This window comes from Hyaena hyaena, unplaced genomic scaffold, assembly GCF_003009895.1.
Source record: "Hyaena hyaena isolate Hyena2069 unplaced genomic scaffold, ASM300989v1 scaffold_298, whole genome shotgun sequence".
Taxonomy (NCBI): Eukaryota; Metazoa; Chordata; class Mammalia; order Carnivora; family Hyaenidae; genus Hyaena; species Hyaena hyaena.
The window spans coordinates 578,408-605,406 of NW_024080927.1; the positions used below are offsets into that span (position 1 = coordinate 578,408).

The following is a 26,999-nucleotide window of genomic DNA, read 5'->3' on the forward strand; positions in this document are numbered from 1 at the left end:
TGCTACAGTCCTAATATGTGTCCCTTACAAAATTCATACATTGAAATTCAAATGCCCAACGAGATGGTATTGGGAGGTGGAGGTAGGTGATTAGGTCATGAGGACAGAGCTCTTCTGAATGAGATTCCAAAGAGCTCCTTCCCCCCTTCCACCATGTGAGTACACAGCAAAAAGATTAGGAAACATATACTCAAGGAAACAAGTACTTACCAGACACCAAACCTGCCAGAACCTTGACGTTGGACTTTGTAGGCTCCTGAACCATGGGAAATAACTTTGTTGTTTACAGCTTTGCAGCTCAAATGGACTAAGACAGCCTTACTGACCGAGAAACCTAATTTGTTGGGAAGACTTAGGTTAATAATAATTTAAATAAAAAAGCCAATATCTTAATAAACAGTTGAAAGCAGATCTAACGATAATGGGGGGGGGGCAGAAGGGCCTCTCTAACCAAGGAAAACAGTTTGGTGATAGAACTAATCTGACTTAAGTACAGACTCAAAGTGCGTAATTGACGTTAACAGTGGACTCAGCTGTATTCTGATACAGGAGGCAATAAAGTGCAAAGCAGCTCATGATTAAGGAGCCTCAGAAAGTACACACCACTAAACTAGGGCCAAGTTGTGAATGATTTTAAATCAGGCAGTGACCAATAAAAAGACAAAGTATCACTCATTCCACTAGATTGTCAACTCGTAACATACATATGCACATTGATAGTCTGTTGTAGTGAAGAAAGAAAACCCCTTGCCAAATAAGTTCAGTGCAAATGGCATGGAATATTTAACTTCAAGACTGGAGAAAGACCATTATTTACCTAACGTCAATTTCTATAAATTAAAGGTAAAAGGCTTGCGGTTCAGAATAGAAAGGCTTTTGGTAGTTGTGGGGGACGGAGTACATTTACTATAACTTAAAATATACTTTGGCCGGGGATCAAGAGGTGGGCTTTTCAGTTTCGTTTCATTTAAGCTTTTTCCTAATAAACTTTTCATTTTAGAACTTATAGTCAAGATAGCAGAGTTCCTATTATACTCCACACAAGACTGTTTTTACTTCCACCGCCACCAAATCTCTCTCCGACTTCTTTGCTTCTTCTCTCCTCAGATTTTGGCAGACCCTAGTCCATACAGTGCATCTGTGGGACCGTAACGAAAACCCAGTTCACGTAATTAAAGCTTCATCGCCAAACCACAACTCCTGGCTGGACTCTAGCTCGCGAAACCCCAACGCGAAAACTCGAAAGCTCTAGCTCCGCCCTTCCCCCACCCCCCGCTCCTCTAGAGACGCCCGTGCCCCTCGCCGACGTGGCTCCTCCAACTCAGGTCTCCAGGGACCAGCACGAAGCGGACCAGGGGGGTGGCCAGCCTCCAGAGGGGAGGCGCCCAGGACCCCGCGAGACGAGCCGGGGCCGACCTAGGACATCCCCCAACGTCAGGCCTCTCCTCCGAGGGCAGGTCCCCGGAGCCAAAACATGATCTCAGAACTGTGAGGCGTGTGGAGGACTGCACAGAAATACGCACAGAGGTGACGGCGGCTTATTGTTTAACGCAGACGCCTGCAGGAAGTCCTCAGGCAGCACCCACTCCTCTCCACAGCCACCACCCCCGGGCGGCGTCGTGGGCGCAGCCAGTCCTAGGGCGCGTTGCGCGGGGAGCGGGCACGCGCGCGTGAGGACGTCCGGGGAGCGCGCGCGCCGCCGCCACCAGCGAGCTCCGCCGGATTTGCCGGTAGTGGGGTTTGAAGGTGATGGCCTTGAGTGAAGGCCTCGAGGCGGGGTCTCCCGCTGTTCCTGCAGTCGCTGCCGGGGCCACCGTTCACTCATCGTCATGAGAGGTGAGGCCTGGGGGAAGCGGCCGAGGAAGCGAGGGGCCAAGGCGAATGGGTTCTGGGAGAATAAGTGAGGTACTCGAAGCTCGAACGTGGGTGGAAAACTCTGTCCTGCGGGTTCCGGAAGAGTTGTGTGCGTTTGCTTTTCTTACTTTTTCGTCTCCTTTCTTGCTTGTGCTTGGAATAAAGTGGGAAGGTTCTACGTTTATTATTTATGGAAAAAGATATATTGTCCCGTCCAACGTCAGTCTAAGGAGGTTTGAGGGAATAAATAGCACCTGTGGCTTCGAAGCATCGGTGAAAGGCTTTAGTGAAGATTAAAAACCACACCGCCATACAGTAATTGGTAAAAAAAAAAAAAAAAAAAAAAAAAGGTTCAAACTTAAGAGATAGAATGACAGAACATACCCTGACATTAATCCTAGCTTCCTCCTACAGAAACAGCAGTCTAGGATAAGGCTCTGCGTTTCGTCTGCTGTCATTCCGACTCTGGCATCTTCGAAAGCTGCCACACTGGTCATTTAGGGATCCTTTCCTGCCAGTGACCTTTTTCCTTCCCACCTCCCAACCCCCAACGATGGTGGCATTTTTAATGGGCAGACTACATAATGATCCTTACTCAGACTAAAGAGTTACCTAGCAATTACCTGGCGACTCCCCATGTCTCCCAAATTTGAAGATGTTTGGGTAGGGTAGCGTTCTTTTGTGGAAGAAGGTAATACTTTTGATATTAATTATTAGAAATCTTTTCGGCCTTGGGAAAGCTATTTCAGCATAAAACGAAATCTGTAGGTCACTTAACTGAAATGTTTATTATTAGTTCTCCATGATGATACTTAAAAACATTTTTTTTTTAATGTTTATTTTTGAGAGAGAGAAAGAGAGAAAGCACCTGAGCAGGGAAGGGGCAGAGAGAGGAAGACAAAATCCAAAGCAGGCTCCAGGCTCCAGGGCTCAGCGCAAAGCCCTACACGGGGCTGGAACTCATGAACCCATGAGATCATGACTTGAGCTGAAGTTGAATGCTCAACTGACTGAGCCACCCAGGCGCCCCATCCATGATAGTTTAAAAGGCATTAAGATTTAATGTTTTTTTTCTCCTTAGCCTTTCTAAGCATTAAAAAATACTGTCTCACTCTTATGAAATGTAGAATCTCCACCAGAGATGAAACTGCTCCAGTTGGGCAGAGTAAATGTCCTGAAGTATCCAAGTATGAATGAGTATCATTACATTATTAACATCTGCTGTGCACCCATACTTTAACTATTTCTGTTTCCTTCTGTCATTAGGTAAGGGGGCATCTGAAAGCCAACTATTTTTGTAGCAGATGTTCCCTAAAAAACAGAGTACTGCAGCAGAGCCTTGGCATTAAGGGAAGAGGGATGTCTAGTTACAAGGTGATAGATAACCTGAAGATAATTCATCTCCTGTGACTATTGGCCCATCCTGTAGTGAATAAAGGATTCCTACTGAGCAATATATTGCCTGTATTTAACTGTTCACTTAGAATGTTTTCTGCTCTTTGATTTTTAGGAGACAGAGCCCTAAAGAAGCAAAGAAATCTGGATCACAGAAAAAGTATTCAAGGGTCATGCAAGCCAACTGTAGCCAACTGCACAGCCCTCCAGGAGCTGCAGGCAGTGAGGATGCCTCAGCTTCCCAATGTGTTCATACAAGATTGACAGGAGAAGGTTCTTGTCTTCATTCTGGAGATGTTCATATCCAGATAAACTCCATACCTAAAGAATGTGCTGAAAATCCAAGCTCCAGAAATGTAAGGTCAAGCGTCCATAGCTGTACCCATGGATGTATACATAGTCGATTACGGAGTCACTCCCACAATGAAGCAAGGCAGTCTGATGATACTGCCACAGAATCTGGAGATCATGGTAGTAGCTCTTTCTCAGAATTCCGATATCTCTTCAAGTGGTTGCACAAAAGTCTTCCATACATTTTGATTCTGGGTGTCAAACTTGTTATGCAGCATATAACAGGTAAGGTATAATAAAACATTGCATTGTTTCATTGCTAAATTCAGCTAATTGTATTTATTGGTAATCTACTGGAAGCTCTGTATTTTGTTAGCTTTTAAAGTTGTATGTTTCCTGTAAATTCATGTTACTGTGTTAGCTGTTGGATTTTTTTTTCTTTCAATTAACTGGAACTATTTTCCTAACAGGAATTTCTCTTGGAATTGGGCTGCTAACAACTTTTATGTATGCAAACAAAAGCATTGTAAATCAGGTTTTTCTAAGAGTAAGTAAACAAGTAACTTTAAAAAGCATTAAATGTTTCTCTCTGTAGAATTATATACTCACTTTTGAGAGAAGAATTAAGATCATTTTCTTGACAAACATGTTATAGCATCCATGATATATTAAATTTTGTTATCTAAATGATCTGTCCTACTGCTAAATTGTTTCACCTTATTTTCTTTGTATGTTGACTCTGATAGAAAAACTAGATAGGATTAAAGGGTTTAGAATGCACTATTTGATTTGTTAAGTGCCTTCATATTTTGAGTGAATTTTAATATCATTAAAAACTTTTATCTGTTGCCTTATAAAATCTAAAATAATAGTCCAATAAAATGTTCATTGAATGGGTATTGAACTATTAGGGCTTCCTTTTTTTTTTTTTTTAAACGTTTTATTTATTATTGACAGAGAGAGACAGAGCATGAGCATGGAAGGGGTAGAGGTAGGGGAAGACACAGAATCTGAAGCAGGCTCCAGGCTCTGAGCTGTCAGCACAGAGCCTGACACAGGGCTCAAACTCTCAAACTGCAAGATCATGACCTGAGCTGAAGTCGGATGCTTAACCGACTGAGCCAGGGAGCCCCTAGGGCTCCCTTTTTTTAAAGAAAATTAAGCCCAAGAAGTTTTTCTGTAACATAAATTATTAGTCGTATAAATTACCGTAAAAAACAGGATTAGTTTATAAAATTTTACCTTCAACTTTAAAGGGCTGTATCTGTGTAGAGGTTCATGCGTTCTGACTTGGATATTTGTAGTTATTATCCACCAAACTATAAAAATTTAATTCGGGGTTTAAAATTAGTAAAACTGTTAACTAAACTAGTAATTCAGACAATTTTAAAAGAGATTAATAACAAATTACCTTGTTAAAGTCTTACTGAATTGTTTGAAAAATTTTAAAGTTATTCTTACAAGTCCTGACAACTTACCATTTTTTAAAGTTTTGTTTTGTCAGGGAGGCAAAAATAGGGAGCAGCAGAGGTAAAGTTTGTACTTAGACGGTACCTTTATTTCAGTTAATAGGTTTGGCTTCTTTGAAACCTGGGTAATGTGGGTAATGTTTTTATACAGTGAACAAAATTGTAATTTAAAATTTTGTTTAAATATTCTGTTTTGTTCACTAAAGATTCATAGAGTGTGATGATGTACAATTTAACTATTTTTATTAAGATTAATCTATTAAAATGTGCTAAGTTCATAAATTAGTCATTAAAGTAAAATAGTTTAATGATATTTATAATTCTGGCATAATTCATAGGAACAAATTATAAAATTGTTTATTTTTCAGGAAAGGTGCTCGAAGATCCAGTGTGCTTGGTTACTGGTATTCTTAGCAGGATCTTCTGTTCTTTTATATTATACCTTTCATTCTCAGTCACTTTATTACAGGTAATTTGAGGCCCAATACACAATCACATTTTTTATGTAAAAATTTATTCCACAGCACTTTACATACATCTTAACTTGCACATATTTATTGTTAGAGTTCAATTTTTACCCATCCCTCTCCTTCCAAGATAATAGCTCTAAGTGACTTATTCAGCTTTGTATACTAAGTGCCTTGGCTCATAGCAGGTACTCACTGTTTAATTTTTGATACATAAATTTTTACTATATAATCAATGGTTTTAAATACCATTAGGTGTTAGTGGTGGTCTTTTTAAATTTTTATTTATTTTTGGCAAAATTGTATATATTTAGGATGTACAACATGATGTTTTGATATATGTATACATTGTGAAATGATTACCACAATCAAGCTAATCAACATGTCCATCACTTAGTTACACATGTGTGTGTGGTGAGAACACATGATCTTTGTTTCTAGAAGCAAGAAGACTTACTAAAGGATAGTAGTTAAGTTTCCATGTCAGATGGAAGTGTTTGGAATTTTTAGCTTTAATCAGATGATTAGAAGTCCTGGTTTCAGTGGAGTTGGGAGAGATGTGGACAAATCTGGGACCTAGTTTGTAGGGGGCACCAATACCACTCGGATTGGATGGGTAGATGGGAAGAACCAAGGATTCTGGGAACCAAGACACCTGGGATTTAGTCTTAGCAACTGGCTGGATGGTAGTACATTTATGGGCTAGGAAAGACTGGAGAAAGAACTGGTTTTGAGGGGAAAATCAGTTTTGCTTTGAACATGTTGTTTGAGAGGCCATGTAGAGCTCTTAAAGTGATTGTAGCTATATGTCATGGGCTTATTGTCAAGGTTAGGGCTTTACATTTTGGTGTTATCCAGCATATGGTTGATACCTAAAAACCATGGAACTCACCAAGACAAGTCAGGGAAAGAGAATGTAGACAGAGGAGAGGGCCCAGGACTGGACATGACCACAATTAATCAGAGGAAGAGCAGCAAAGAATATTGAAGGAACCATCAGTTACATAATGAGAACAACTAGGAGAGTGTGATGTTAGAAGTCTAAGAAGAAAATAATTCAGGGAGGGAAGATAGAAAATGATAAGTGACCTTTTTGAGTTTAGCAAGACAGAAGGAATTGGTAATCTTGACAAAAGCAATTCAGTGGAAAGGAGGAGATGGAATCCTGACTGGAGTTGATTGAGAAGAGAATGGTGGATGTCTGGTATTTAGTGAATTCTTTAGATTACAGGGTAGCTTTCCAACCCTGATATGCTAGACTTTTCTTTATTCTATGGAGGAAAGATTTGAAATTCATACATTTGAAAAGTCTCTTTAAAATAAGCAAAATAATCTTCCATTTTATTTACATGAACTCTAACATCCTGCCAAACTCACATTTTTTACATACCAAATTAAAGTAAAATATTTGGTAGCAAATTTAAAACCCCTATCAAAACTTGAACTTTGCATGTTGCTCTGGTAAGTTTTGATGTTTTTCTCTTGGTAGCTTAATTTTTTTAAATCCTACTTTGGACCATTCAAGCTTCTGGGAAGTACTTTGGATTATTGGAATTACAGACTTCATTCTGAAATTCCTCTTCATGGGCTTAAAATGCCTTATTTTGTTGATGCCTTCTTTCATCATGCCTTTTAAATCCAAGGTAAGAAACTAACATGTTTTATTGGAACAATATTAGCAAACCACATTAATGCTGTTTAGTCTTTGTTGAAATGACTCTTTTATAACTTTTCAGTATCCTAAATAACCTAACTTTAGTTATCTGTATTAGCTCAAACTAGAGACGATTTGCTCAAAGACCTGAACTTAATATTAATTAATATAACAGATTAGTTTTAATCTTTTCCAATAAAATATGAATTATATTTGATTCAGAATAATCCTCACATCACATATAGAAAAATACTATTTAGATTTGTATTTCTATTCTCCTCCAGGGCTTTATCAGTTAATGATTTATAACTGACTATAGGCAGTTTTTCATGTGTTTTTTCTCATACTCAGTAAAAATCTTATAGTTGAGTTATTGTGCCATATATTATTCATGATCATCTCAGTCCAATATGAAATATTTGTGCTATGTATGTAAGTAGCTTATATAGCCCTGTTTTCTTTTTTCCTTTCTTTTTAGGGTTACTGGTATATGCTTTTAGAAGAATTATGTCAGTATTACCGAACTTTTGTTCCCATACCAGTTTGGTTTCGTTACCTTATAAGCTATGGGGAGTTTGGTAATGTGACTAGACGGAGTCTTGGGATATTGCTGGCTTTACTCTACCTCATACTAAAAGTAGGTAATGTTATAAATCTTGTCATTGTATAATGATTCATATGATGATGAAGACAGATTTTAATACTACTGCTTTTCTTCTTGACTGTTTTATAGTTTATCTTCATATCACTAATTTGAAGTAATGAAAGATTCTTTATTTAAATTTTTTTTAATGTTTTATTTATTTCTAGGAGAGAGAGAGAGAGACAGCATGAGCAGGGGAGGGTCAGAGAGAGAGGGAGTCACAGACTCTGAAACAGGCTCCAGGCTCTGAGCTGGCAGTCAGCACAGAGCCAGACGCGGGGCTTGAACCCATGAACCGCGAGATCATGACCTAAGCGAAAGTCGGACGTTTAACCGACTAAGCCACCCAGGCGCCCCTCTGTATCTATTTAAAAATAGAAAAATGGAAATATATACTTTTATTTTAATCTAGTGGTTCTTAGATTTAATTGGGGGCAGCGGAGCTCCACATAACATGGGTAGAATAGAACATATTCATCCCCAAAAGTAGTATCTGTCATACACAAAAATACTGTCCTGCTCCCCTCAAATTAATATGAAACTTCTAAAAATCTAAGTACTTTAAAAATGCCTTGTCTTTGACAGTTATATTTGTCTTAAATTGTAACTATTCAAATGTACTTCATTTTGGTCAAAAGTTGGCTGAAATCTATACATTTAAAAGGGATAGGAGGATGGACAAATTTGTGTAAAGGAGTGGAAGATCAAAAGCTGGCTGAAATCAATAAATGTAGTAAAACATTCCATAATTGGACTTTAAATATATTTGCAATGAAATGAATATGCAATGAGCATTAAGTTAATATGAGTATTTAATATGATGGGATTTTAGCTTTAATCCCTGGGTTTTAAAAAAAATTATATATATACTTTTAATTTTTTTTTTTTTACATTTATTTATTTTTGAGACAACATGAGTAGGGGAGGGGCAGAGAGACACACACAGAATCCAAAGCAGGCTCCAGGCTCTGAGCTATCAGCACAGAGCCCAATGCAGGGCTCGAACTCAAGAACCACAAGATCATGACCTGAGCTGAAGTCAGACAATCAAGTGAGCCTCCCAGACACCCCTTTTAATGTATATTTTTGAGAAAGAGAAAGAGAGCGCATGCATGTGCACACGTACAAGAGTGGAGGAGGGGCAGAGAGGGAGGTAGACACAGAATCCGAAGCAGGCTCCAAGCTGTCAACATACAGCCTGATGTGGGGCTTGAAGCCATGAATTGTGAGATCATGATCTGAACCAAAGTCAGACGCTTATCCAACTGAGCAACCTAAGCACCCCTCTAGGTTTAACAGATAGGTCTCTTTGAATTCAGGAATCTCTCTCACTTCCTCTTTCAGCTTTTGGACTTTTTTGGACATCTGAGAACTTTCCGACGGGTTTTGCAAGTATTTTTTACACGACCAGTAAGTACTTTTTATCAGTTAACACTTTTTACTTTTCTTTTTTTTTTTTGAGAGAAAGAGTGAAACGGGGTAGGGGCAGAGGGGGAGACAGAGGATCTGAAGTAGGTTCTACACTAACAAGAGCAAGCCTAATGTGGGCCTCGAACTCACGAACCATGAGATCATGACCTGAGCCAAAGTTGAGCCTAAGTTAACTGTGTGACTGAATGAGCCATCCAGGTGCCCTTACTTTTCTACATTATGAAAATGTTTTCATGAATTTTACAAGTATGGATTCCATGGGGCACTTGGCAGGCTCAGTCTGTAGATCATGTGACTCTTGGATCTTGGGTCTTGAGTTCAAGCCCCACATTGGGTGTAGAGCTTACTTAAAAAAAAAAGTGTGGATTTCATAATTACATACTTTTTTAGTGCTTTGGCACATGGGACTATGATCAGTTTTTTGTTTTTGTTTTTTTTTTAAATGTTTGAAAGAGAGTGTGCGTGCACATGGGAGGGGACAGAGACAGATCCCAAGTAAGTTCTGCACTCCGTGTAGAGCCTGACGTCAGGCTTGATCTCATCAACCCTGAGATCATGACCTGAACCTAATCAAGAGCTGGATGCTTAACTGAGTCATCCAGACACCCCTCTATGATTAGTTTCTTGACTTGCATGTTGACAACTACCTGATAGTTGATGCAGTGCCTATATTTTTGAATGTGCCTCTTGACCTTCAAATCACTGGACATAAGGATTTATATATATTCCCTTAAAAATCTTGTCATGAACTTTTGTTCCTCTTCCTTTTTTAAAATTCACAAATGGTGGGTTTGTGTACTTCCATTAAGTTCTTATTCAGCTCCTGTTGTAAGAATGGTCTCACTGTAATTTACTATATATAAGAAAAACTCATTATTAAAAATGTCCCTTGAAATTTTCTCTTACTGAAAAAGTTTCCCCACCAGTAGTCCATTCTGTATGCACAAGTTCTCAAGTAAGTTCTCATTTAACAATAAATTGAACTATAAAGTGTCAACTGTAGGCTTGATTATTACATGATTCCACTGATGTTACAAATTGCAGTGAAAGGCCCATTTGCTATTTAGTAGTCTCAAAGGTTTTCAGTACTTAGATGTGGACACCTTTTGGCTACATAGAACTAGTAATGTTCTTCACTTTTAAAGTGAGCTCACAACTCCAAGAGTGGCATGTTCTACCAGCTGAGCCAGCCAGGTGCCCCTAGACCTAGTAATTTAATAACAAGTTTTGCTGCATCCTATTCAGACTTCTCTCTTTAGACAAGATATAATAGAGAACTCTGTTTTGATGAAGTTTATTCAATTGCTTATATGAGTATCAGCCATTTTACTATAATTTAGTAAGTCTTGTGCTGAAATACTTTGATATTCTCTGTAAGGCATAAAGAGAAATCATAGTCATTGATACTCTTTGGTTTATTCCTAAGTCTGTCAGGAATACACGTATACACATGTTCCTTAACTTTGCCAGAGAAATGGCAGTCGTCATTAAGAGAAGTTTTCACCTGAAGGGAGTCTGCAAAATCTCAGACAGGAGTGTTTTTGTTTTTAAGGTTTCTTTGGGGGGGGGGGGCGCGGGGAGGAGGGAGAGAGAGAGGGAGAGAGAGAATGTCAAGCAGGCTCTGCACTGTCAGCTTGGAGCCGGACGTGGGGCTTGAACTCACAAACCATGACATCATGACCTGAGCCGAAACCAAGAGTCGGATGGACGCTCAACCAACTGAGCCAGGTGCCCCAGGAGTGCTGTTTTAAAAGCTGTCCGCTTATGTGTCCACAGTGTACTCTGCTAAATGACATTTTAATGAAGATAAATTGGCACTAGGATCATCCATCAGTATCCCGAACATTTCTGGAATCTTGACCATCACCAGACCCAAAACAGAAATCTTATCTTTAAATATTTTTATCCTTTGAGTCTTAGTTTGTTGTTGTTAACTCTCAGTAAAAGAAGTTTACATCCTAGCTTTAGGTTGTTGAGTCCAGTCATGCTTTGCTATCATTACCATAAGTGAACTTGGGTGTACTTACTTCAGCCACCTTTTCCTTATTCCTACAAAAAGGTGATCTCATTTGTAAAATTTTGTCTTGTCTAGTTAATGACTACATTCTACTGAATTTGGTGAGGAAGTTATTACGGTCTTAAAGAGATCAAAAACTTCCAAGGACTTTCGTAGGAGAAAAGGAAATTCAAAAAATTGTGTTACTCAGTCTGTTAGTTTTAACAGTATAACTCTGTGACATTTTGCAATTCCAGTTTTTGTAAATTTTTATTTTTTCCTAATACTAAGTGTTCTCTGACTTCTGTGATAATTGAAGATGACAATTCAAATTATTTTTAAATTTAGTAACAGGACATTGTTCAGTGGTCCCCAAAACTTCTTCACATTCAGTTCACCTACAGAACTTTAAAGTATTAGACTCCTGGGACTTATCCCAGTATGTCTGGACCTATTGAGTGAATAGTACAGAAATCTATTTTTAAAGCTATCTCCACATGAGTTACATTCAGACAGCCAAGCTCTGAATGGACTGTTGCTTTGAACCACTGCCATAGGTAGTATGTGTGTTATTTGGCAATACTGGGCCACATAATACATGAATATAGATTTTATGGTAGTTATGTTTCAGATTGCTTAGTCTCTTAAGCCAGTTGAATTTCTAGCACTGTCATGTGGGAATCCAATAAATCTAACAGTCTTCCAAGATCCTATTATGTATCTAATGAGTTCATCTTGATGCAGGCAATCCAAGACACACATGGTTCTGCATATGTAGTTCAGTTTTGAAATGTTTGTATCCTTCAGAACAGTTTTCAAATGCCTAGTTCAAGGGAGATTTGAGAAATACAGCATCACCTATGCATTTGAGGAACAGGAAAGAGATTTGTAGATGAACAGAACTTTTTATCTTCATAGAGTTATGGAGTGGCTGCCAGCAAAAGACAGTGTTCAGATGTGGATGATATTTGTTCAATATGTCAAGCTGAATTTCAAAACCCAGTTCTGCTCATCTGTCAGGTAAGTAGGTTTGTTAAGCATACCAAATACAGCATTTCTCCAACTCACAGTTGTATTTATGTTAGCTATAAGGAAAAATCTAAAGTGTTTAGCATAAAGTAGCATTCAGGGCACATGCTAGAAATTTCTACCCTGTTATCAGGGTTTGGTAGATTAGCCAAGCCTTGTCTCTTATGTTCTAATGATTTGTATGCAGAAGAGTGTAGGGGAAAAATAATTCAGAGGGCAGACTGGATATGAAAATGACTGGAAAACAGGCTACTCTTAACAACTGGATACTAGTCTTTAAGCGTAATACCAGCATTTGCTATTGGATTGTGTAAGGCCCTTTCCTATACTTTATGGCAGTTATTCTCAAACACTTTAAGCTAGGAGGTCATAATACTTGATCTTAAAGTTATCACCCAGGAATAGCTTATATCTTATTAAAAGCAGGTAGATAGATAGTATAGTCAAAAGAACACTAATGGCTCTTCCACTAACACCACTTTGTGTTCTTGAATGTCATACTTTGTTTTCTCAGTTGTAAAATGAAGGGATTAATGCTCTCCAAAATTCCTTTCAGCTCTAGAGTATGATTCTTTGCAATGTGATGATTTTAAAATTAAAATGTTAAGTATAAAATCTGATCCTTAATTCCTTTACAGCATATATTTTGTGAAGAATGCATTACCTTATGGTTTTACCGAGAGAAAACGTGTCCACTGTGCAGAACGGTGATCTCAGACCATATAAACAAATGGAAAGATGGAGCCACTTCATCCCACCTTCAGATATACTAAGTTGTATAAACTGTGAAGGCCACAGAACACTAATTTCATTTGGTTACACTGACTACTGATAAAGACAGTAGAATGGGTTTTCAGGACTAGACGTTTAAGGAAAATGTTTCCAAATGGTTTTAGACTATTATAGTAAGGCTTAAGTATGTAGTCTAATTTATCAAAAGATTAAATGAAAGACCCTTATGTTTTAAAAAATATCTAAGTAATATTCAACCTGATGAATATGGAACATTTATTCTGTCCTCATTTTTTGACAGGTTGTTGCAATGTTAAATTGTGAATGTTTTCTCATTAATGTTACCAAAATGCCAATTGGGTAACTAAAACTAGTGGTTTTAGAGGAACTCAGGTATTCTTTCCTGACATTGTTTTCAGAGTAAAGAATATTTTTCATAGTATTTTAAGACACACATTATCTGAAAGTAGAATTTTCTTTAGCATTGACTTTTATAATTCCCATTCTAAAAATTCTTAAAATTTTCATAGTTTGTATTTTTCCAGTGAAAGTTCTAAATACTATTTTTTACCTGTAAACAATCAGATTTTCTAAGTGAAGATTAAATTTACTGAGGATGATATATTTTAATATTGTATTGTTCTCTGTAATATGATCAGCAATCGAGAATAGATTATGTGAATTGTTTGTGGACCTCATACATACAATCCTGCTGTCAGCTTTAATGTTCATGATCTTGCTTTTTGTATAGTGCCATGAACTATCTTGAAGTAACTATTAAAATAATTGACATGGATTACAAATAGCTGGCTCCAATGATGATCTGAATAGTATGACAAATGAGACCTACTCAAATTCTTAGAAAAGAATTCCCCTTATAACCAATCTTCTCCAGAAAGAGTTCTGGATTCTTACATGTAAGTCAGTTACTTGGGAGATTAGAACTTGCACTCAGAGGCTTGCACCAAAAGCTTTGGGTAGCGTGGTTTATTTGCCTCTAGGTATTTGTGCAGGGTGATGGAAGACGGAAACCTTTAAGGCAGAATCACATCTTTAACAGAAGTATGAAAGGCTAATTATATCTACTGTGTCACTTCTGCCTATTTTTTCAATTACCATTAATCAGTTTGCACACAAATAAAAGAGAGTGGAAAGGAGAAACTGGGAGGTAGAAAACAAATCTGGCAGTATTAAAACAACATCTAAACTAGAATATGGATTAATTTAAGGATAGTGACCAACCAACTACAGATTAAGTCACTTTCATGCCTATATGGCCACCCAAATTGACAGAAGAACATTAGAAAGCCTGTAACTATTTGTCCTGTAGGTAAATATTGCTGGGTTATAAGTACAACTGTTTCAATTCAGTGATGACATATTTAACTCTATTACCTAATTTGAGAACAATTATTTTGAAACAAGCTTATTTGGTCTTAAATCACCTTCTTGACTGTGGTGAGCCAATAGTCATTTAGATATATGGTAGGAGATGGGTGAGAAAGGTAATTTGGGATTAGAATTTGGGTGTGAAAGATAAGTGTGTTGAATTCCTATTACAAACACAAGAGTAACATCTTACTACATTGGTTATTTCAGCCCTATTAAAATACCTACTCTTTGGAGCGCCTGGGTGGCTTAGTTGGTTGGGCGTCCGACTTTCGCTTAGGTCATGATCTCGTGGTTCGTGGGTTCGAGCCCTGCGTCGGGTTCTGTGCTGACTGCCAGCTCAGAGCCTGGAGCCTGTTTCAGAGTCTGTGACTCCCTCTCTCTCTGACCCTCCCCTGCTCACGCTGTCTCTCTCTCTCTCTCTCTCCTAGAAATAAATAAAAAAACATTTAAAAAAAAAATACCTACTCTTCTTACTCTGTGGCTATATGGATAGCTTTTTTTAATATGATTTAATAAAAAGGAGGTCCATGATAGACAGCTGGGTTTTTGCTTTTAAAAAAGCAAAATTTGGGGCGCCTAGGTGGCTTAGTCGGTTAAGCGTCCGACTTTCGCTTAGGTCACGATCTCGCGGTTCGTGGGTTCGAGCCCCGCGTCGGGCTCTGTGCTGACTGCCAGCTCGGAGCCTGGAGCCTGTTTCAGTCTGTGACTCCCTCTCTCTCTGACCCTCCCCTGCTCACGCTGTCTCTCTCTCTCTCTCCTAGAAATAAATAAATAAACATTTAAAAAAAAAATACCTACTCTTCTTACTCTGTGGCTATATGGATAGCTTTTTTTAATATGATTTAATAAAAAGGAGGTCCATGATAGACAGCTGGGTTTTTGCTTTTAAAAAAGCAAAATTTGGGGCGCCTAGGTGGCTTAGTCGGTTAAGCGTCCGACTTTCGCTTAGGTCACGATCTCGCGGTTCGTGGGTTCGAGCCCCGCGTCGGGCTCTGTGCTGACTGCCAGCTCAAAGCCTGGAGCCTGTTTCAGTCTGTGACTCCCTCTCTCTCTGACCCTCCCCTGCTCACGCTGTCTCTCTCTCTCTCGTAGAAATAAATAAAAAAAAAACATTTAAAAAAAAAAAAAAAGCAAAATTTTTTAAATTAAAAATAAGAAAAATAAAAAATAAATTAAAATAAGAAAGCAGTTCACATACGAATTTAGAAAGGGGGGATGTAATAGGAGAGCTATGCCATCTACCAACAGCACTGATGAATTGGAAGCATTTCTCTATTTAAATTCTTTCACCTCAAAATTGGGAATAGGGACTCATAAACCCACTTACTTTTTCTGTGAACTCTGATTACACCCTCTTAAAGATTGTTTTATTAAGTATTAAGAGCTGCAATTCTGGGGCACCTGGGTGGTTCAGTCCAACTCTTGGTTTTGGCTCAGGTCATGATTTCACCATTTGTGAGTTCGAGCCCCGGGTCAGGCACTGTGGCACTGACTGAGAGTCTCTCTCTCTCTCCCCCTCTCCTGTTCACATTCTCTCAAAAAAATAAACTAAAAAAAAGAAAAAGCTACAACTATGTTTAATAAAAAGTCAGTTTGAGAACTTCTATAGAGAAATCATCCAAGTGTGATAGAATTCCCTCAAATAAGTGGCTTATACAAAACACCCATCTTACACTAGATAGGTTGAGACATTAGTTAAGAACAGATTGGGGCATGACATTATGTAGCACATAACACATCCAATAATCAAATGTACTTAAGCAAGTGTGGCTGAGCAAACTTGTTAGGACAAGAATGTGTTCCTAGTGTATCTGTAATGAAGCTAGTTTTCACATAATTTTTCACATGAGCTTATTTTTTTTTTAAGCAACCAATTCAACTACTGGACAGAACTTGGAAATTACATGTGTGTAACATTTAATATATATTAGTACTAAAACTTGTTATATATTTAAGTAGCTTCAATTTCTCAGCTGAAAGTTTTACAACTGTTATTCTTCACCTGTATAAGTAGTTTACTAAATAATGAGAACCTGAACATATCTGGTATGTTAATGAAAATAATTACTGAAACCATTTGTTCACCTGATAGTTATTTCTTCCTATCTTAGAATAAAAAAAAATCACTTCTATTTTATGTTCATTCAAATTTGCATTTAATTTCTATTTACATTCATTCAATCCGAAATCAAATATTTAATACAGTAAACTAAATACAAGATGAAAAGCAGAAAAATGTGTTACCCTCATAGCACTCCTAATAAGGCAGCTGAAGAATTTATTTACTCTGATAGATGCAAAGCCAACTTGGGATAGGAATAAAATAATAGTTTAAAGAACAAACACAGATGAACCCATTTTTCAGATGTAACTTCAAATAATCCACGGAGAAAACACTTGTGCTATAGTGATAAATTAAGAATCACACAAAAAAAGTTTTATATCAACCAGTAACAGACCACAGGTCATGGTGTGACAAATACTTTTATGATTGTTTTGTCCAGCTTGCTACTGTCTACTCCTATGAAAAATGGTAGATGCTTGGATACTGACTTATGTTTTTGAGAACTTAACCATTTTCAAAGCCTCAAAATCCATTTTTCATAAATTCAACATTTCTCATGGGAATAATCTTAGCTCTAACCCTTATAGACTAGGAACCACATGACTGAGTAACCAAAATAGGTCCTACATTAAATATAAAATCAAAGGCTCAGGGCGCTTGGGTGGCCTTGTTGGTTAAGCGTCCAACTTCCGCTCAGGTGATGATCTCACAGTTTGTGAGTTCAAGCCCTGCGTTGGGCCCTGTGCTGACAGCTCAGAGCTTGGAGCCCGCTTCAGATTCTGGGTCTCCCTCTCTCTCTGCCCCTGCCCTACTCACACTTTGTCTCTCTCTCTCAAAAATAAATATTAAAAAAATCTTTTTATAAACTAAAATAAAATTGAAGGCTCAGTATATTGATACTATCGAAGATGTGTATTGCTTATAATCATTTATTAAAGAATGTTGAATTTATGGAGTATCATACATGCATTCTTAACTCCCCCCCTCCCCCCAATTATCTTCTATCTCAAAAAATAGTATGGAAAAAAATCTACTTGAATGATTCAAATTACGTGAGACCATAAAGGGGAAAAAGAAATAACATAATTTCCCAAAATATCTGGTTCAGGTTCAATAATTCTTTACATTGTTAATCACAGCTGGTTTATAAATCCCAGTTTATTCTGTAATGCTACAAACCTTATAAAATCAAAATTAGTAAAGTTCAGTTCTCAGTGATTATATTTTAATTAAAAAACATGTATAAAGTAAAAAAATATCCTGTAATAGCTGATTTTAAAGAAAATAATCAAGTGATGAAAGGAAAGCACTTAATCTCTTTTATACACTTACCTGGAATAATCATAAAGAACCCTCTTAGAAACTTAAGACTAGTAATATTGACATCATACATTTTGAATTATGCTTGGATTTTTACAAATAAATATAGGGTAAGCCATATTGCATAGGTGTGTGCTTTCTGTCTGTGACACTAAAAGTGGCACTTGACATTTTTCACAGTCAGAGTAGGGATATCCATTTATGAAACACAATTTTTCAATAAACTTGCCTCAGCATAGAAAATTAATTTCAATGTTAAGTCTGAAAACTATTTGTATGGATGGTAGATATGTAATTAATGCATTTAATGCAGAAAATCTGCAGTGTGTGCCACTATGCTGGCAGTACTAATTATGAAAATAGTTTAACTATGGGGTGGTTATATAGCCAGCCAATCACAGTGCAAATGTTACTAGCAAATAGGTCTGAGGAGGAATATTTTGGTGTAAAAATTTCACTGGAATTTGGTTAGGCAGTCAACACTACAGTTAGTAAACATATTTGAAAACAAGTATCAGAGTAGCACAAGCCATTTACAGTCTGAAATAAAAGTCTACACTTTCCACCATAGTTTTTGGGTTCTGTTTTTTCAGACATCAACTGTCAGAGAACAAAGCTCTGCACCTTAAACTATAATTTCTGCCCTTATCATTTAATGTAGCTTTTAAATTACTAGCTACAGATACAAAGTTCTCAGTAGGCTGCTGCAATAAGGGAGGAGGAGGTCTAGAGGAAGTGATTAAAAAAAAAAAGTTTTCTGTCCAAAGATGAACTGTCACCAATTTCTTAATTTATTGCCAAAATTGAAAAGGTATATTTCCAATTACTTTTCATGGTTCTATTTTGCTCAATGTCATAGGATTTCATCTCATTTCACTTGGATTGCCATTTAAATACGCAAAGCTTTGCTCTTTTCTGACTGAATTCAACATGCATAAAGAATCTTATGGCTTGGATCCTATGGCTCAAATAGGTTTGAAGAACATAGCAAGCAGCATCTATTTAAAAAAACTGTAGGGTTGCAAAATATTACAAATTGACTTTGCACACTCAGAAGACATTATAAAAAACAAACAAAAAGAGGTGATAAGACTCAACTGCATGATCATCTATTATGCCAGTATGCACTGAAATGTATTTTTATAAAGCTCTGCAGATATTAAACCCTTTCACCAGCTAAAGTCATGGAAATGCTCTCTTTAAGGCAGAAGTATTTAAGAAAGGTAAAGTCACCTTTATTTTTATTCTTTGTACCTGTATATCACTTATGTAGATTTTGTTACAATTTCAAAAACATAATGTCTTGTTCACATGTTTTCTAAATTAAGCCACTAAGTTTTCTTATTCACTGTGGAAGACATTCATCAAAAGGCCATCAAATGTTTTTACAATCAAAAAATGTAGCCCCAGTATAGGAGAAAGAAACTCTTTTTCCTTTTGAAACTGTTGAGGAAAAAAATTAAGGAAGGTAGACAGCAAAAACAGTTAAAAGTAAAACTTAAAATCTTAACAATTTGCTGTAAAGAGATTAGACACAGAGAGTGGAACATGACAACACCCTCTTCCCCTGGATCTCCCTCTCTCCCTCACTTTACTGCCCTCAGTATGCATTTTATCCTGACTCTTTTCCATCCTTTTCAGCCATGGGCTGAAAATATTTGGTGTCTTGAACCAAATACTGGTGTAAGAACAAGTGGCGGTATTTTTCCAGTGCAGTGCAGGCCCAGGACAAGGATGCAATGTAGGACATACAAATTATGCCCATTCCAAAGCTTCCAGTTAAGCTTAGCACATAGCAGTACTGCAAGTAGAAATGATTAAATAGATTTTTTTTTCTAGTATTACAGACAGGTATTGCAGCTGGGTTACTGAAAATAAACCCCAGGTCCACCCCAATCCCTCAAACAAGCCACAGCTGTGGTTAACAATGATTCATTTGCATTTTTATTATTTCACCAAGAGAGGAAACAGAAGTTGTCTGGCTTTCTTCACACCAACCAATAATTTTGCATTTTAAAGTTGGGATGTTTTCCATAATGAGCTGAATCAAAAATCTATTTGAAAAATATATATTTATATAAAAAAAAGATTCAGGTTGTTTGCACGTAAAACATCAACTGTTAAGTTTCTTTTGTCTTTGATTCCATGTTGCTGGAAAAAGTTTGAACAAGCTTGCATGCTAATTTGTCCTTAGTTGCAAGTATTACAGGCAATTTCATACTTTGCCTAATGAAAGGATAATCCTTCTTCGACACAATCAGAACTCAACAGTGATTCAGAAGCAACATCCTACCCTTAATACTGTCAGTTTTGAGCCATCAACATGAAAATCCTTGATAAGGTTGAGAAGATGTCGCTAGGAATCAATTAATTGATGTGCCTAAGAGTTCCACAATACTATTATGCTTAAGTTTTGTTTTTGTTTTTTTTGCACCATTGATTGATTTTTTAAAATCCATATTTATTTTTCCTCTGTCCAAAGTGTTCAATGTAATGACACTGACTCTTCGAGACTGTCATTTTGAGTCTTCTTATTCACTTTACAGGATGCTCATACATCCCTTCCCCACCTTTTTTTTTTTGCCTTAAATTCTTTAAAATCATTGCTCTGTCATAGATTCATACGTAGGTGCTCTGGTCGTTTGGAGATCATGGGAAAAGCTTGTTTTTTGTATGGCCCAGAGTTCGGCTGTCGTATGGGAAGTGGTGCTGAAGCTTCCCCACTCATCGTCACATCCATCTGCTCTACTCCACTTGTTTCCATTGGATATTCCACAGGCGTCTGAGGATTTGCCGTGCTGGCAGAAGCACCTCTTCCCCAGAAATCCCCAGGAGAAAATTTGACTGGGCTTTAAGACAAGGAAGAGCTATCATTCATTTATCTCAAGGATTATCTCAACAAGAAATATTTCCCTTACATTTAAAGGGAATGGGATAATATGACACTTATTTTCATTTAATTTTATTTTTGTGTGAATTAGTAAAAACACTTAAGTTGAGCCATCGCTCCTCTAGACTATATAAAATCTGCCTCTATAAAATCCATAGTGATACTTTTGTTTTTTTTTTAAGTCATTGTACTTCCCTACTTAAAACAGCTTCCCACTGCATTTAAGACAAAGTACTTCTCCAAACCTTTCTTGGTCACTCACCACATGTGAGGAATGTTGACCACCCTTTCATTACGAAGACCAAGATTTTTCCTCCCTTGGGGCTTTTGCATGAGCTGTTGCTGTGCCTGTAACACCCTTGTACTTCTATTTTTTGTATGGATGGCTTTTTCTCTTCATTCTTAGATGTTACTTCACCAGAGAGGCCTTCCCCTGACCACCATGAATAGGAGCTCCCCTGTTATTCTCTGCTCTCTACCGCCACACTCTTTTTCTTCATATAGTACTTGAACACTACTTGTGCTACATATTTTTTTTACTTCCTTCTTTAGTTATTGTGCCTCTCTTCTCACTCAATTGTAAGCTTCATCAGAACAAGGACAATTCCTACGTTAATCACAGGTCCCCAGCATGTAGGACAGCCCCTGGCACACAATAAATGTTGAATGAATGGGTAAGAAGACATTTGCCAATGCAGCAGCTTACTTTCTTTCACAGGAGGGAAGGTACTCTATATGGCATTCAATATAAGATGATGGAGTTGCTGTGCTTATGTCAACCAAAGAGTATGACAGCTCTTTCATTTATGTAACTTGGCATACATTTAAGTGATGCTCTTCTAGGTAAAAAAAAAAAAAAAAAAAAAGGACAGAAAGACAGTGAGAACAACAAAGTCTGAATACCTGACAGGTGTTCGTGGGCTGCCAATAAATCTTCGAGGTGATCGGATTTTTGGTTCAAAGGAAAATTTTTCTTTCACACTTTCAAGTACAGATGGAGCAACATATGTAAAACCCTGAAAGACAAAAAAAGTAGACTGCAGAATGGCATTTGGTCACATAAATCAAGAAAATGTGGTTTCAGTCTCTGACACACCAACACAACACCTAAAATCACCGCTCTGTATATGCCCATCTCCCCAGCCTCATTTCATACCTGTTAGCTTCTTTCCAACCATTTCTTGAGGCATAGACCTCAAGAAAGCAGAATTTTATTGAGCCCCATATGCCAGCAATACTCCACTCTACTGAAAGGAGTAGAACAAAACAGGAAATTGTAGGCTCTACATTAAGATATTAAAAACGATATATGCAAAGAAAATTCTAGTGTTTCTAGCCACATGCACATGAGCAACTAAGATTATCACCCCCTAGTTTCTCATTATTAGGCCAAAGTAAACATAGAATTCTTTAACTTGGCCTGTGTGATCATTCTGGTTTTAAACCAATGACTGGATAGATTTGGTATTTTCATGATTAAAAACCCCTCAATTATATATTATAGGCAATTATACAGTTTTGCTAGCTTTAGTTCTTTCTTAGACCTTGCTATTAGGACACCAGTTGTCATTTCCTCTTGCTGTCAATGTTTAACTCGTCATCAATCAGGCCCCCACCTATCTACCTTCCCTTCTATTTACTCTTCCAGTCACCTATAAATAGGCATATGAATTATAGTAAAACGACGCAACAAAGCCCTGGGGGAAGTCCTAAAGAGTGAGGTACAATTCTGTAGTGCATATACTTTTTTTATTTTTTATTTTTATTTTTTTTTTAGCATTTATTCAGTTTTGAGAGACAGAGAATGAGTAGGGAGGGGCAGACACAGAATCTGAAACAGGCTCTGAGCCGTCAGCACAGAGCCCGATGTGGGGCTCGAACCCACAAACTGTGAGATCATAACCTGAGCTGAAGCCAGATGCTTAACCGACTGAGCCACCCAGGCGCCCCTGTAGTGCATATACTTTGTGACAGGTATGGACTTCAGAAGCCATTTCCCCACACAGTCTAGTGAACTAAAGCCATAACTACCAAGAGGACCAGGCTGTACCTTGATCATCTTTGAATTTCCTTTAATTCTGTGAGAGAAATTTAAATAATTATTGAACAGAAGTTGCTATAACCACATTCCCCATGTAAATTGGATGTGACTGTTTTTTATTAATTTCTAAAAAGATAAACTTTATGTACAGAAATCTGGCTACAACCTAACAAATGAATTATTCTTGTGTTCACTAGTTGGGTGATTTAAGTAATTATGAAAAGTTCAACAATACTTTAACTGGCAATGAGAGCCTAGTTATGTAACTTTTGCCACCACAACTTTGGATTTCTTTGTAGTGAGATAAGACATTTCTAGACTGTTTTTTATGGGGGGGAAATGTCAAACTAGTTGAAACTCTGGAATGCCCAATAAGGAAAAGATCTCTATGTTATATCAAAGGTATAAACTGCACATCAGCAGAAAACAAAATTCCACATAAGAGAAAAAAGAAAACTATGCCAGAATTTAAAGAATCACGTCTGGGCCCTCGAGTGGCTCAGGTCATGATCTTATGGTGCACAAGTTTGAGCCTCGCATCAGGCTCTGTGCTGACAATTGAGAGCTTGGAGCCTGCTTTGGATTCTGTGTCTCCCTCTCTATCTGCTCCTCCCCTACTCCTGTTCTGTCTCTGTCTCTCAAAAATAAATGTTAAAAAAAAAAGTTTTAACAAGAAAAATAAAATGAATCCCGTCTACTTCACTAACTGAACACAAGATATTTTACCAAGGAGTATACAACGACTTTGCATCATGTAGATATAAAGTTAACAACATGCATTCATATTTCATCCCTTATATAATTAAAAATACTGTAAAACTATATTTTGCACATCCACTCTATTCTTATATCACCATACAATCATACAATAATAATATTACTATTCAATGCTAGTTACTCAAAGCCATACTGTACTATGGTGATTTAAGAGTAATTTTGACCGTATACAATTTTTGCATTCCATGCTAACTTTAGAACTTACTCTCCACCCCAAAGATACAACACTACTGTGTATTACACTGTGAAGAGTATTAAAAAAAAATTGAGGGGCGCCTGGGTGGCTTAGTCGGTTGAGCGTCCGACTTTCGCTTAGGTCATGATCTCGCGGTTCGTGGGTTCGAGCCCCGCGTCGGGCTCTGTGCTGACTGCCAGCTCAGAGCCTGGAGCCTGTTTCAGTCTGTGACTCCCTCTCTCTCTGACCCTCCCCTGCTCACGCTGTCTCTCTCTCTCTCTCCTAGAAATAAAAAAAATAAATAAATAAAAAATAAATAAAAATATTTTTAAAAAAAATTGAGAATTAACTTGGTGATAAACATAGTGAACTCATAAATAGGGGGAAAAAAAAACCAAAAACCCTTCCAAGTGCTTACTTTCTCCATATTCCATTCTCCCTAGATGTAATCCAAAAAGAAATGACAAAGGATAATGATAAGTAACCCAAAAAATGATATAAAATGAGGTTTCTGATCAAAATCTTAAAAGATCTTAAAAACAATCTAAACATCTAAAAACTTTTCTCTACCTAAGCAAGGTATAAAACAATAGATACTTCTACAATGATGATCAATTTCTTTACGATTTCATTTAATGTCAACTATTCACTATAACAGGTTAAAAATCCTCTACAAAGTTACACTGAAAGTACCAAAACTTTGTACTATTTCAGGAATAGAATAGTTAATTACAGTGAGCTCTTCTTCTCCTACTGTTATAACTGTGTGACTTTCAATTGAGATTTGCTAAGCCAAACATTATTTTAAGTCTGGCTCATGTATACAATGAAGAATCATACACTCCTACTCTAATTGCTAAAATGGAATACTGGATTATGAGAATTAGTTTTTTAACTTAGCAAGTTAGAAAACTTAATAAAAAATACATCTCAGTTTATCTACATGAACTGCAAAGCAAGAAAATGGAATTTTCTTATTGAAAAGGGCCCATCCTAATACTTAAATTTCTAATGGCAATATGAAATTCTTTCACTTACCAGAAAGACTTGGTTGGCACTTTCACTGAGAGTTGAGTCATCTGGGCTGTCAACAGGTGTCTGACGTGTAAACTTTGAATCAAACTGACTCACATCCTCCTCAGATTGCTTTATGAAAAAACAAAATGATTAGAAAATGATGTCTATATTACATATATCAATCAAATGCATCACTTGCATTACAGAAGATTCTAAATAGAACTCTTTTCACAGGATTTGACTGTAATAAAATATCAGTGTACTCTCAGCAGGCACAGACTAAAGAATAAATACAGGTGGAAAGTATCAACGGTCAAACTACATCTTCAAATTTTAGATATATATTAAAATAGATTTTAGAACACCCTTATCATTCTTATTAAAAGTCTGAGGGGCGCCTGGGTGGCTTAGTCAGTTAAGCGTCCGACTTTCGCTTAGGTCATGTACTCGCAGTTCGTGGGTTCGGGCCCCGCGTCGGGCTCTGTGCTGACTGCCAGCTCAGAGCCTGGAGCCTATTTCAGTCTGTGACTCCCTCTCTCTCTGACCCTCCCCTGCTCACGGTCTCTCTCTCTCCTAGAAATAAATAAAAATATTAAAAAAAAAAAAAAGTCTGAATGTCAGGTCATCTGGGTGGCTCAGTCAGTTGTGTCCAACTCTTTTTTTTAAGTTTACTTATTTATTTTGAGACACAGAGAGGGAGAGGGGGAGAGGGGGAGAGGGGGGGAGAGAGGGGGAGAGAGAGGGAGGGAGGGAGGGGGAGAGAGAGAGAGAGAGAGAGAGAGAGCGAGCGCTCCAAGGCTCCACACTGACAGTGTGCATCATGCAGCTCGCATGAGATCATGACCTGAGCTGAAATCAAACGTCGGACACTTAACTAACTGAGCTACCCAGGCACCCCAAGCATGTTTGTTCTTTAAGTGTTTATTTATTTCTGAGAGAGAGAGACGTGGAGAGAGAGAAAGGGACAGAGGATCTGAAGTGGGCTCCATGCCGATAGCAGAGAGTCCAACACAGGGCTCGAACTCATGAACTGTGAGATTATGACCCGAGATGAAGTTGGACGCTTAACCAACTGAGCCACCCAGGCACCCCCAAGCATGTGATTCTCGATTTTGGCTCAGGTCATAACCTCACAGTTGAGGGATGGAACCTCACTTTGGGCTCTGCGTTGGGCATGGAACATGCTTGGGATTCTCCTTCCCTCTTCCTCTGCTCCTCCCACATGCACTCTCTCACATTTCCACCCCCTCCAAAAAAATCTGAATGTCAATCTTCCCCACTTACAAAGCTTCAGTGTGCCTAGTCCACTGGCTAAATTCCTTGTTACATATAATTTTGCTCAGTTGGCCACTGCAGGTTTATAATAAACCTAAGAAACTACTAAAGCAGAAATTTAACACAAAACACATTTGTAAAATGTTCTAAAGTTTCTTCCCATAGCTTATTTCATCCCTGTAGACTTCTCAGGGAGCAATAACAACACTCTATGAGTACATTTTCTTGTGAAAAACGTCGCCTAAGTCTAACTACATGTTTCCTTAATTCCTTCTCTCTGGTACAACAGACTTTGTGGTCATGTCGAATGAGCTAAGGAACCAATATGAAGAAGCATCCAGTGTCCAAAGATAGTAAAAGGTGAGCATCACTAAAGATTACTGCTATGAACTGAAATACAAATATATTAAAAGGCATGAGTTCATAATTATACTTTTTAAAAAATTATACAACTCATTGATCAATTTGGGAAGATGTTAAGGAACTAATTTATTATTTTGAAAACTGGGAAAGAAACAAACATTTATCTTGCCTCTCCTGTAGGAAATGTAAGAGTTTCTCTTTATGGATAAATTCAGTAATGAAGAATCAATAATAATATTAAAATAAGACTTTTGCAAATCCTTAATGAAATCTTCAAAGTAGGCCAGAGTTTCTCAATCTCAGCACTACTGACATTTTGGGGTTGATAACTCTTGCTGTAGGGGCCTATCCTGTGAAACATAGGAAGTTTAGGAGCATCTCTGGCCTCTGTCCACTGCATTCCAGTAGTATCTCCTCCTCAAGTTGTGATCACTTGTCTCCAAACCTTGCCAAATTGACCTTAGCTGAGAATCACTGATGTAGGCAATGATCAATGACCACTGACATTCCAAAAAAAGAAAAAAAAAACAAACAAACCAACAAATACATATTATGCCTCCTGACCAAAATATACAACATTGAAAGTTTAATCTGAACCAGATTAAGTATCTAAATCCAACTACGAGGCTTTGGAGATACAGAGAACAGATGAATATGGTCAATGACACTATGGGGTTAAAATCAGCAAAATCAAAATGTGAGGAACTCTACAGGACAAATGGC

At 37.6% G+C, this 26,999-nt stretch overlaps 2 protein-coding genes across 2 annotated transcripts in view; one reads left to right on the forward strand and one right to left on the reverse strand.

Annotated features, from left to right (window-relative positions):
* The first annotated feature begins 1,714 nt into the window (after positions 1-1,714).
* On the forward strand, positions 1,715-13,760 carry RNFT1 (ring finger protein, transmembrane 1). Its single transcript, XM_039247359.1, has 9 exons — positions 1,715-1,836; positions 3,365-3,825; positions 4,011-4,087; positions 5,378-5,478; positions 6,966-7,119; positions 7,609-7,767; positions 9,118-9,183; positions 12,119-12,220; positions 12,868-13,760. The coding sequence occupies exons 2-9, from the start codon at positions 3,423-3,425 to the stop codon at positions 13,000-13,002; spliced, it is 1,197 nt and encodes a 398-aa protein (XP_039103290.1). The 5' UTR covers positions 1,715-1,836; positions 3,365-3,422; the 3' UTR covers positions 13,003-13,760.
* A 5,899-nt stretch (positions 13,761-19,659) lies between these two features.
* Positions 19,660-26,999, reverse strand: part of RPS6KB1 (ribosomal protein S6 kinase B1) — a 39,331-nt gene continuing 31,991 nt past the window's right edge. Inside the window, exons 13-15 of the mRNA XM_039247322.1 lie at positions 24,660-24,767; positions 21,532-21,644; positions 19,660-20,587 (exon numbers count right to left, since the gene is read on the reverse strand). Of these exons, the coding sequence (XP_039103253.1) occupies positions 20,350-20,587; positions 21,532-21,644; positions 24,660-24,767 (459 nt within the window). The 3' untranslated portion in view covers positions 19,660-20,349. The remainder of the gene's footprint in view (positions 20,588-21,531; positions 21,645-24,659; positions 24,768-26,999) is intronic.

Excerpts from the sequence above, each read along its gene's own strand:
- RNFT1 (XM_039247359.1), top strand. The coding sequence starts at position 3,423 with ATGCAAGCCAACTGTAGCCAACTGCACAGCCCTCCAGGAGCTGCAGGC. Across the intron at positions 3,826-4,010 it reads TGTTATGCAGCATATAACAG|GAATTTCTCTTGGAATTGGG; the intron begins GTAAGGTATAAT and ends TTTTCCTAACAG. Across the intron at positions 5,479-6,965 it reads TCTCAGTCACTTTATTACAG|CTTAATTTTTTTAAATCCTA; the intron begins GTAATTTGAGGC and ends TTCTCTTGGTAG.